Raw genomic sequence first — 12,409 nt, forward strand, 5'->3', positions numbered from 1 at the left:
GAATGCCATAGTGGCCATAGATTCTACCCTCCCAGGAAGCTCCCACCATTGAGAGGTCAAGACTGTCTCCTGGCCCCTTAAATCCGAGCTGGCTGTGTGAATCGCATCAGCCAGAAATGTAGTGTAAGCGATCGCACGGAGCTCCAAAGCTGAACCTGAAGAGAACGGAGAGCTACCAACCTCGTGCTGGGGACCCTTCCGCTGCCATGTTACCAGGCCCAGGCGGGCCTGCGGGAGGCGGAGCAGCCACACGGACTGAGGAGGACCCAGCCATGTCACCTACTCTAACCAAGAACAACAAAGCACTGCCTAGGTCAGGGCCACCCAGCCCAGCCCAGCCCACGATCCCAGCCCAAAGCCATTGAGTTTGGTTGTTTTGCAGCAAGTGTTAACTAATATAGCAGACCTGGGGTAGAAATCCAGGGTGAGTCAGCAGGGGAAGAAAGGCCAGTTAAAAGCAGGAGAAAATACAAAAGGCAGTGAACTCCAAAGCATGAATTAAATGCCAGACTCCTCTTGGGGCACCTGGGTGGCTCAGTCAATTGAGCGGCCGGCTTCGGCTCAGGTCACGATCTCGCGGTCCGGGAGTTCGAGCCCCGCTTCGGGCTCTGTGCTGACAGCTCGGAGCCTGGAGCCTGTTTCGGATTCTGGGTCTCCCTCTCTCTGTCCCTCCCCTGTTCATGCTCTGTCTCTCTCTGTCTCAAAAATAAATAAACATTTAAAAAAAAATTTTAAAAAAAAGAGTCCGACTCTTGATTTCCGCTCAGGTCATGACCTCACAGTTGTGAGATCGAGCCTCGTGTCGGGCTCTGCACGGAGCATGGAGCCCTCTTAGGATTCTCCCTCTCCCCCCATCTCTCTCTGCTCCTCTCCCACTCGTGTGCTCTCTCTCTCTCTCTCTCTCAAGATAAACAAATAAACATTAAAAAAAAAAAAAAGAGCACGATGCCTCTTTGACTCCTAAAGGCAAATGGCACACCACCCTAAACCATTTTAGAATGGAGAAAGTCCTCATAGCCCCCTGCCTCGCTGAGATGGCCGAATCCCCTCCACCAGTGCCCGTGACTGGTCCAGTCGTCCAAGAACCTGTCCCTCTAGAGCAGAGTGCCCTGCCAGGCCCCTCCTACCTCCCTACTGGTCTATAAACGCCTGAGCTTCATCAATCCTAAGATGTCCATGGTGGCACCTGCCCCTATTCCCCATCACAATGACCAGAATTCCCCTGCCTCGCTGGACGGGAAGAGATAGAAGCCATCATTTTCCAAGTTCCCCAAATCAGTCTCCAAAAACCATGCAGGCAGAAGCCTCGGGACTCAGTCTCTCTGGGCCACGTGAAAGCTGCCACCAAATGGGCTCCCCTCTGGGGATCGCACTTGCTCTGACTCCACACGTCGGTGGAAATAGACGGGAACCCCAGTAAGCAATAGTCCCGGGGGATAACTGAACGGCGACCAACAGCAAGCCCCAAAGGCCACAAACCAGTTCCACTGTGAGGCGCTGTGGACTCACAAGAGCCATGAAGCCTCTCCAGAGTTACTTTGATCCAGTTTTTTTGGTCATCTTTGTCACCCTTACCATGCCCCGCCCCACCCCCCACAAAGGGAAACGTCAGCACCCGCCAACGTTTGCCAGTGGACCAGCTTCCGCATCCCCCAGCCCCACGCCGACACCACGAGCGCCTTCCCCAAATCCTGGAGGTCCCGCCTCTCAGGTTCCTGTGTGTGGCGGCACCCCCACAGCATCCTGTCAGCGACCCAGAGGTCGCCCACAGTGGCCGCTACACTGTGGATACGAGCAGCCCCAGGGCTCACATGAGTGTAAGTGAGGAGATTTAGTTCAGCCGAGGGCAAGTCTAGAAAAGCAAGGGCTAGAGTCCAGGAGCAGGGCCCATAACGCCACACCGCATCCATCACACCGATGTTAGAATATTCGGGGGGCGGCACGTTCAGAGACTGCTCTGCCACCCGGAGCAGATGAGGGCCACAAAGCTACTGCCTCACGATAAGCCCTAAGGAGAGGGCACAAGCCACTTGAGAGCCCCCCCGCCCCGGGGGCTTCTGCACCAGAGGCACCTCCCTGGGAGGACCAACCACGACTGCTAAGCCACCTTCAGACCCACCATCAGCTCTCAACGAACCTGCTGCTGGGGTGGGTCTCGTGAGATGCCCCAGGTCCGGCGACACGGGGACTGGTTTCAAACGCGGCCTTTCTGCTCTCACGAAGCAGGAGTGGGAGGGGTTCGTGTAGCCTCTGGATGAGTACCTCTGTTGCGGAAAGGAATCTGCCCGGAATCGCTCATCCGCAGGCACTGAGGACCCAGCCTTGCAGGATCAGAGCAGAGCGGAGGCTGGGAACTAAAGCGATGGCCCTGGGGTCCATACCTGGCAGCTGGCGAGTGACATTGAGGAAGGGAGGTCACTTCTCTGAGCCACTGTCTCCCAGATGATTAAGTGGGGCTGATAACTATACCTCCCCGTGCTATTGGTTTAAGGTTAGAATGAGATACTTAATAGGCATTCACGCCAAAAGCTATAAAGTGCTGGGGCATCTGGGTGGCTCAGTCAGTTGAGCATCAACTCTTGATTTTGGCTCAGGTCGTGATCTCGGGGTCGTGGGATCAAGCCCCGTATCGGGCTCCATGCTGAGCATGGAGGTTACTCGGGATTCTCTCTCCTCTCTCTCTGTCCCCCACCCCTGCTCGTGCACATGCGTGCTCTCTCTCAAAAATGAATAAACATTTAAAAAAAAATGCTTAATTCAGAAGCCATGAAGTGCTACACAAATGCCGGAATAGAAAGCAGCTTCTGTGTTCCAGCTTTTCGGGTATGGCCAGAGAGTAACATTCTAGCATTAAAAAACAAAAGTCATGTGGGAATCCCTAAGGGAAAAGAGGAAACTTTCATGGATCTCTGTGAGAAGGTAAAGTAATTCAAAATCAACGTGGCCATATCCTCGACATGTAAGGAGTGTAAGTATCCTCTGTGTGTAAGAAGAGAATCTCTCCCGTGTCTCTGGGCACAAGGACATGTATACACAATGGTGAAGGCAGTGTGTTTGTAACAATAAACAACGAACAAGAAACAACCTTAGGGCCCATCAGGAGGGCAACCAGGGAGGTTAAGTGGCTAGATTCAAGAAACACTGAGGAAGTAAATTCAATGGGGATGGGCTGGATTCGAGGTGGCAGATGGAGGGATGGAGGATGATGCCGGCGTTTCGAACGTGCCCAGCAGACCCGTTCTGTGCGACAGGGAGCAACGGAGAAGGGCCAGGTGTGGGTGGGGTGATGATCACACATTCTGGCCTGGGGGAACTTGAACCTACACCTGGATGTGTCACAGGGCCGGTAGGACAGACGGTCTGAGCCGAGAAGCCTGGGCTGGAGACATCCTGGGGGAGGCAGGCAGACGATGACCTGCAAATCTACAGCCAGTGCCAAGAGAGAGTACGGGGGCAAGGAAGAGGGTCTAGGACTGGTCTTGAAGCAACGGCAACTATATTTTTTTAACAGCTTTATTGAGGTGTAAGTGACACACAATATACAGCACAAAGTGAAAGTGCACAATTTGTTAAGTTTCGACGTGTATGCACCCACAGACCCATCATTACATTCGAGACAACAAGCATATCCCTCACCCCCAAAGTTACCTGGTGTTGTTCCTTGGGGACCCCTCCTCCCTCCTGTCCCCGGGCAACCCCTATCTGCTCTGTGGCTTAGTTTTCAGCTTCTAGAACTGTAGGCAAAGGGATCACAGAGAACATAAGCTGTTTTGGTCTGGCCTCTTTTGTTCAGTCTAATCACTTTTCACGTTTTTCTTTTTGTCCGTGTTGTGGCTCGTCTCGAGAGTTCATGCCTTGTTATTGCTGAACTGTATGCACCGCATGGATGCAACATAATTTATACGTCACCAATTTATGGACATTCAGGCTGTTTCTACGTTTGAGCTACTACAAACATAGCACCTATGACTATTTGTGCATAAGCCTTTGTGCGGACACACACTGTAATTTCTCTCAAAAATACCCAGAGGGGGAATGGCTGCATCACACAGTCGGCATACGATTAAAGGAACTGCCAAGTTGCTCTCCAGAGGGGGAGGACCACTGAAAACGCTCCCCTGCCCCTTACGATAGTTCTGGTTGTGCCTGGGAGGCTCAGGGTTAAGCGCCCGACTTCGGCTCAGGCCACGGTGACCTCCCAGTTCGTGAGTTCAAGCCCCGCATTGGGCTGTGTGCTGACGGCTCGGAGCCTGCTTCAGATTCTCTGTCTCCCTCTCTCTCTCTGCTCCTCCCCCACATGCGCTCTCTCTCAAAATAAGTGCATATTAAAAAGAGAGAGAGAGAGTTCTGGTTGCTTCAAATCCTCACCAACGCTTGGTATGGTCAGTGTTTTCTCTGTGGCCATTAACTTCTAGCCATTCTCATAGGTACACAGTATTATGTCATTGTGGTCTTAATTTGCATTTCCCTAGTGACGTATGATGAAACAGCTTTTGGCAACTGGAAGGAGGCTGAACCTGGTACAGGAGGCCCAAAGGAGAAGACAGAGAAGCAGGTAAGAAGATCAGAGAAACGTGGCATCACAGAAGTCAACAGGAGAAATGGCTCAGAGACAGTGGTCAGGAGAACCACCTGATATCAACCGATGCTAACGCGAACTGAACCTTCTCACTTGGACTTAGCGCCTCTGGTGACCTTCCAGGAGCAGCTGGGCTCCAGCTTCCAGCCTCTTTCGATGTTTGCAGAACAAGAGTCCATGTACCGAGCAGCATCCCCTCCTCAGGTGTGTGGGTCCCAGCTCGCCCTTCGGAGCCCCGTCTCCTGGGAAGCCAACCGTGGGATGGAGATGGACAGACGTTGTATGAGGGCGTGGTCTCCCCTGTCACCTCCGAGGACAGAAAGAAGCAAGCCTGGGCCAGGCGGATGCTGGGCTGGGAAGCAGTGTCACCGAAGGGTTCAGCCGATGCCCACGAGGAGCCCTGAGGCTGGGATGGCCCTTCGGCGTTGTCCCCACAGGGGTGCGGGGGCTGAGCCTTCGTCCCCTGCGTGGACCAGTCATTGGACACAGCCTGCCCCGGGAGGGAGGTGTGACGGCTGAGGGCTGCCAGCCCCACAACCTGTTTGTTCCCTTCGGTCTTCAAGGGGGTTCGGGGCGGCCTACTCAGCATCCGCAAGGCGATTCTCCTCCAAGCTGCCAGGTTCTCATGGCCCAGGCTCTTCCTTCGGTTCCCCACCCAGGATCGGAAGCCGCTTCCTGCCGTTACCGTTGCCAAATTACTTCAGAGTCTCCAGGGTGTTTTTGTAGGTTTCAATACCCGGTTAAGCGATTCCTTGCACTAAACGCTCTCTCTGGCTCCTCCCGTTTTCCCGATGTGCATCCTCCACCAGATGACTCCAGCATCATTAGGGAAGGAGGGGGCAGGGGGAGAAACCCACACTTGGGGGCTGGTTCTGTGTCCCACTGGCCGAGTTACATATAACCCAGAAAGGTCCATTCGGGAAACGCGAGAGTTACGTTTTGCTTTCAGCTCATGCATATCCCGCCCCCGAGTCATCTGAAAAGCCCAGCGTTTCCACCCAGAAACCTGGACTGAAATAATCAGAGAACACGCATCCCGTGCCCTCCGTGTGTCTGCCCTGCAGGCAGGAACGTGCCTGAACTCTCTGAGCAACTTCGAGCCTGAGTGTCATCCATTGACTGCGTCGCTGACATATTAATGCACTAAATGGCTCCCGGGTGATCTGAAAATGTTACCACAGTCACAGCCTGGGTGCCTAACTTCATGTGGAAATGACTCAGGCTCAGGTACGCTCGGCTGAAAAACAGAATAAAGGGGTACTGAAGGGGCAAGAATAAATCAACGATTTCTTTTTTTTCCATTTCTCCGACAGCACCAGAATGGATTTTCAGGACACGCTGGACAGCGAGACGAGCACATCCCAAATAAACGTGTCCTGCCAGTTAGTCAAGTGTCCATCACGACATTTATATGTAGTCATATCAGTTTTAGGAAGCATGTCTAAACTAGAATTCCCAGGCTCCCATCTCCAGCATTAAGAAGCAAGCAGAATACAACCCACTTCCGTCAGTCAGAGCACGTTTTATTAACAGAGAAAGAGCACGATTTGCCTTGTTAACCTCGCAGGGGGAGTTCAGATCCTGGCAAGCACCACTCAGGTAGTATACCATGGACTGGGTTACGAGGAGGAGGCAAAACACAGCATTATTACCAAAAAGTCCTCACCGACAGCCTCCCCGCCCCCCGCCCCCAAAATGTATTAAAGTCTCCAAATATACAAATCTAAAAATACGGTACAACATGTAACATTAAGACTCAAGTTTTTTTTGTAAAATACGCTTTAAAACGTACGAAGCATTTCTCCCCCTCTCCTGATTCTGTGTGTCTCCTGGACTTCTAGCTCCTTCTCTGCCCTTGGGGGAGAAGGGGGCTGACCGGTACCCGAGGCGGGGGCTATAAGGCTTTCTCCGCAGACCGCCTGTGCTGGCTCCGGACGTGCCCCTCACTGCTGGGGGGCACCTCCTTTGGTAGGTTCGCCGAGCTAGTCTTTCCCGCCGTTTCAATCCAGGGGTGCTGAAGGACCTGGTGGGCGGTGTAGCGCTTTTTGGGGTCCACCACCAGCAACCGGCTCACCAGATCTTTGGCAGCTGTTGAGGTGAGAGAAAGAAGGGGAAAGAAGTGAATGCGGGTGCCTCCGAAATGGTTCTCCCCACGCAGGAGATAAGAGCACAATCATCCGTGTCAGCACCACCCGAGCTACGCTGCAGCCGCGCTGTCCCGCAGAACTCTCCGTGATGTTGGGAACCTTCCAGGTCTGCACTGCCCACCACTGGGCGTCCGAAATCCGGCTAGCGAGACCGGGGAACCGAACGTTTCTTCTGTTTACTTTCAGCTACTCTACACATAAAGTTCCGTAGCCACGTGCAGCTACGGGCTACCATGTTGGGACAGCACAGCTCTAGCGGACGACTGTTCATTTCTAGAGTCACAGGCCAGGCCCCACCCGTGATAGCCACGGCGCCCAGTGCAAGGGAACAAACGGGGGCCACCTACCATATGTCCATGGATCTTAAGTTGTGAAATCGATCGTCGGGCTGTTAAGTAAAATACGTTCAATCTCCTAGGTTGGTAAATATGCCTTCACATTGACAAAACTGAGAAACGTGTGAAAGAAACCGGAGTAAAAAAGAGCACAAAGTCAAAATGAACTTCGTTTTCTGCCCAAGACCATGACTGCTTCTAGAGAGATGTGGTGGCAACTGGTGGGCCAGGGGGCAGGCGAGGCGGAGAAAAGATTTCTCCTCCTGGGACTTGCTGGCTCTCCCTGGCCAGCTCCCTGAGCCTCCTTTTCAAACACGTGAGAACCTTTCTTGGGGGGATGACCCTTGGCTCTGGATCAGCTGCTCAGCCACCAATCAGCCCCGCCTCCACACCCCTGTCCAACCACCTCTTGGGCATGGAGGCCGCAAGATTTCTCCTGCCCCACCCACTTCAAGCTCCGCCCACAAAGTGCCCCGGTACCCATCCGGCCAGCATCACTCCGTCAAGGTCCTCAAAGGACTCAGCGGTGAGCAGGTCAGGTTTAAACTGGAAATTCTCGGACTCACATGGACAGGTGTGGACAACTGGATACCTGGCCACATGTCCAAGGTCTCTCTACCCCTCTGAACGGGCGCCCCTTGGCTCACTGTGGGGAGTGGCTGGGAAAAGAGGTCTCCCCAGTCTTGGGAGTGGGCCTGAGCCATTTGGCCAGGGGATTCTGGGGTCCTGATTAAGGGATCTATAAGCGGGGGGAATCTGGGCTCTGGGGAGACACATGTCCTTGGCTCCAGAGTCTCCTCACTCTGTGGGGCAGGTGTAACCAGAGCAGGGCCCTCTAAGGTATGGGGCTCAGGGCAGGGGCCACCATACCCAAATCCAAGGACACTGCTGCACAGAACTTTCTAAAATGATTTTCAGCTCTTCAGTTCCCAAGTCGCCGTTGGCTTGATCAGCTCAAAACCCTCACTCCACCATTTTTTCAGGAAAAAAATGAAGCTTTCCCTTCCCTCATCTCCCAACCCCAAGTAAGGAGACTGAGGCTGGGGGTGAGGGCCGTTTGATAACTAATCTTAGATGACGTGGTCGGAGGAAAATCGAGGCAAACTAAAGTTATCACTGCTACGTTTTTTTTTTTTTTTTATTAAAAAAAAATTTTTTTTTCAACGTTTATTTATTTTTGGGACAGAGAGAGACAGAGCATGAACGGGGGAGGGGCAGAGAGAGAGGGAGACACAGAATCGGAAGCAGGCTCCAGGCTCCGAGCCGTCAGCCCAGAGCCTGACACGGGGCTCGAACTCACGGGCCTCGAGATCGTGACCTGGCTGAAGTCGGACGCTTAACCGACGGCGCCACCCAGGCGCCCCTATCACTGCTACGTTTTAAGCTAAAGACTCAAAGACGCAAACTCCCTGAATGTCTCGTTCCCAATTCTACAAGGGCGCTGGGCGATACCAACCAATCAGTAGCAAAAAGGGGGAAAGCTGCATTTGAAAGGGCCAAAAAGACCCCACGTGCTTCTGCTTCACTGAAAGTAGCTGAGGCCTTCACGCCCTACCTGCCAGAGCCCCTGTGTCCCACGTATACCCCTCCAGGACCCCTGGCTGTTCACGAGCGAGATACGCACTCCTAGTCTGTTCAATTCACAGCACGTCTATATACGAGAGGACTTGGATCTTTCCAAATGAGGGATCTGCGTTGTCAACGTTCTTCCGTTCTAAGGGTCCCCCGTTGCCTTAAGAAAAAGTTATCTAGTGACTGCAACCAGCGGTCAGACTTTTTCACTGAACCTAAAGCAAGTCATGTTCTCAGAGTGCCACACAAAGAAATCTTCGGGAAGCTTCCAGGAGACAAAGGAGGAGGCACCTGTCAAGGGCCCGCGTCTGTGCCCAGTTCTGTGGTGGGCCCTCTGCACGTCTCATTCCACACCTAAAACCTGCTTTGCGGTCGGAACCCAGGACAGGCTCCAGCTCCCACGTCCCCTCCCCTCCTGCTCGGGGAAGCCCCAATCTCACCGTCAGAAATATTGTCCCAGTAAGGGGCCAGGAACTCGAAGCGGCCCAGCTGGATGATGTTGAAGAGTTCGTCCTGGTCCCGCTCCGGGCTGCGGAAGGGGGGGAAGCCACACAGGAGGATGTAGAGGATCACGCCCGCGGCCCACATGTCCACTTCCAGCCCGTAACCTGTGCGACAGGCAGAGACACAAGCAAAACGGAGGCCAGGCTGGGTCAGAGCAATTTGGCACGACTGTGACATCCGACCGCATGATCGAGGACACATCTCCATGAAGAGAGTATAGACATCAGAGTTCGGGGGTTGTCGAACACACGTGGTAACTCGCATGTGGCACGAGCGGTGATCTAGTCACCCTGTAGCAGGGTCCCCACTGTATTAGAAAAGTTAAAACCTTCACCAGAGATGTTTCGAGAAGCCTTGGTCTGCACCAGCAGCCTCTACGTCCTAGGCATTCATCGTCTCCTCACAGTTAAAAAGTATTTTTACTGGGGTGCCTGGGTGGCTCAGTCAGTTAAGCATCCAACTTGGCACAGGTCAGGATCTCACGGTTCGTGAGTTCGAGCCCCGTGTCGGGCTCTGTGCTGACAGCTCGGAGCCTGCAGCATGCTTCGGATTCTGGGTCTCCCTCTCTCTGCTCCTCCCCAACTCACACTGTCTCTCTCTCTCTCTCTCTCTCTCTCTCTCTCTCTCTCTCTCTTAAAAATAAATAAACATTAGGAAAAAATTTAGTATGTATTAATATAAATTTTTTTACTGACTCTCTTCTATGATTATAAAAAGACTGACATTACTACCTGTATCTCCTATGAACACACGTTTCACACTTGTATTTTCTGTAATAAAATTAAAATCAAATTGTCCATATCTTATACCTTATTTCACACACTTAATATATCACAGCATTTCCTATATAGGAATTTTCCATAAAGAACATTTAAAAATCTTTAAGGAATATGATTTCTAAGAGCTGTTAGTATTCCCTTGATATAATAAATCCTCTGATGTAATGTACGTGTTCCCTAATTTTTTTACACTGTAAGTAATTCTGTGGCGAACATCCTTACCTATTAAATATTTATGCACCTCTCTTAGTATATGCTTGAAATAACTTTCTGGAAACTAAATGCGCAAAGAAATAAACAATAACGGTTTTTGCTAGAACTGCCCAATCGTCGTCACAACACTCTGTAAACAGCAGTATATACATCTGCAAACACTTTACAACTTTTTACCTTTGGAAAAGGAAAACTGTCTGCAGCTGTAGGTTGGAAGTTATTCCAAATTAATAATTCTTATGAATTCATTATTAAGCCCCAGAGCAATGTTGTCAAGACAAATCAGCAGAAAATTATTAGAGAAACAAATCATTCCTGACCTCTTTCTGGCCCGCTTCACTGGTCTTTTCTCAGTTCTGTTCTAGAATTCCTGCTCAGGAGGGTCTGGTTCGGCTCAGCCTCCCATCTTGAAATCTGCCCCCCGCCCCCCGCCCCCGCCGGCCTCCATGACGTAGTACTTTCCTCTTCCTCTTCCTGCCTCCACTGCCTTGTCCCCCGCTAACCCATCCTTCTCTCGCTCATCCCCCAACTCCTGGCCTCCCTCCAGACTCTTCCCCCAGATGCCCTTGCTGGTACCATGCGGGGCTCGCTACCTCGCCCGCTTGGGCTGCCATTCCTGAGTCGAGGAGTCTCAAAAAGGCACGGTCAGCCCAGGGCTTGACCTCCCCGCCAAGTGGACAACCCCAAGTGTCCATTCTCACATCGCTACCAAGTCGGCGCATTTAAAATTTTAACCTATCCACCCCCATCTCCCCAGGCAGCTTTCTTTCTAACACCCGATCTTAGCTGGAACCAGCACCAATGCCTAGGTTTCCCTAAGCGTCCAGGTAGACTGTCCGCTTCCCTTCTTCTCTTACCCAGCTCATCGACACCTCCACTAACATCGTCTCTTCTGCTCAGCATTCTCCTGTCTGTCTCCACACCGCCATGGCTACTCTGCCTGGCCACGCTGAGTCCAAATTCCTCTCCTCAGCCTCCCCACTTGGGGAGACCCCAGGCTCGACCCCATTAAGCCAACTGAACTTCCCTCTGCAACACCGAGAAGACCAGTCTTCTTTTTTTCAACGTTTATTTATTTTTGGGACAGAGAGAGACAGAGCATGAACGGGGGAGGAGCAGAGAGAGAGGGAGACACAGAATCGGAAACAGGCTCCAGGCTCTGAGCCATCAGCCCAGAGCCCGACGCGGGGCTCGAACTCACGGACCGCGAGATCGTGACCTGGCTGAAGTCGGACGCTCAACCGACTGCGCCACCCAGGCGCCCCGAGAAGACCAGTCTTCTTAATGTCTCTACCACCCAATCCCCACGCACATTCCCATCTCCTTGTCTTACCTTTTCCCCATGCTGCTGCTGGGAAACTCTCTCCCCTCTCCCCACCAGCCCCACAACCCGTCCAGAGTCTCCCCATCTTCCCCACCGGCCCCACAACCCGTCCAGAGTCTCCCCATCTTCCCCACCGGCCCCACAACCCATCCAGAGTTTCCCCATCTTCCCCACCAGACCCACAGCCCGTCCAGAGTCTCCCCATCTTCTCCACCGGCCCCACAACCCGTCCAGAGTCTCTCCATCTTCTCCACTGACCCCACAACCCATCCAAAGTTTCCCCGTCTTCCCCACTAGCCCCACAACCCATCCAGAGTTGCCCCATCTTCCTCACCGGCCCCACAACCCGTCAAGAGTCTCCCCATCTTCCCCACCGGCCCCACAACACGTCCAGAGTCTCCCCATCTTCCCCACTGACCCCACAACCCATCCCGAGCTTTCCCATCTTACACACGGGGCCTAAATGGATCTCTCTCAAAGTGCCATGGGGGCTAAATGGTCATTCACGTATTTGGAGCCATATAATAATAATAACAGTCTCCTTTTATACACTTTACAGAATGTGTCACTAAAAACCGTTCACTGGATCTTCATACTGTATATACAAACCAGTAATAAATATTACTCACGGGGTTTGAAATGGGACACCTTGTTCCTTAAAATGCAAGGTTGGTGGAGAAATTTGTAAGCTGCTTACCATAAGAACCACTTCAATTTTCTCCCATTAGAGGTATCCTGGGGCCAGTGGCCTAAATGGCCTTGCTCGCTTGAGTTCCCCAGCCAATTTTCCATCATCTCACGATCTTGCCAACGTACACATACACACACATACACACACACACACACACACACACACGAATCCCTCCTCTATGAGGGCTGCCCCGGTGAGGAAAAAGTCCACGTGCTTTGGTCAAGATCAGCTTCAAATATTCCCGTTAAAATCCAAGTGCCAGCTG

General features: G+C 52.4%; 1 protein-coding gene across 3 annotated transcripts in view; it reads right to left on the reverse strand.

The window, feature by feature from the left end:
• Positions 1–888: 888 nt before the first annotated feature.
• The window catches only part of DCLK3 (doublecortin like kinase 3), a 31,682-nt gene continuing 20,161 nt past the window's right edge, over positions 889–12,409 (reverse strand). Inside the window, exons 3-5 of one of the 3 annotated variants that reach the window (XR_007155433.1) lie at positions 9,074–9,241; positions 4,113–6,667; positions 889–901 (exon numbers count right to left, since the gene is read on the reverse strand). Coding sequence is in view for 2 of the 3 variants with exons in the window: in XM_047873914.1 (XP_047729870.1) it covers positions 6,474–6,667; positions 9,074–9,241 (362 nt within the window). In the remaining variant the exon portion in view is untranslated. Of the gene's footprint in view, positions 902–3,516; positions 6,668–9,073; positions 9,242–12,409 lie in introns of those variants that run through there. The other 2 variants (XM_047873914.1, XM_047873915.1) reach the window with 2 other exon arrangements.

This window comes from Prionailurus viverrinus, chromosome C2, assembly GCF_022837055.1.
Source record: "Prionailurus viverrinus isolate Anna chromosome C2, UM_Priviv_1.0, whole genome shotgun sequence".
Classification (NCBI taxonomy): domain Eukaryota; kingdom Metazoa; phylum Chordata; class Mammalia; order Carnivora; family Felidae; genus Prionailurus; species Prionailurus viverrinus.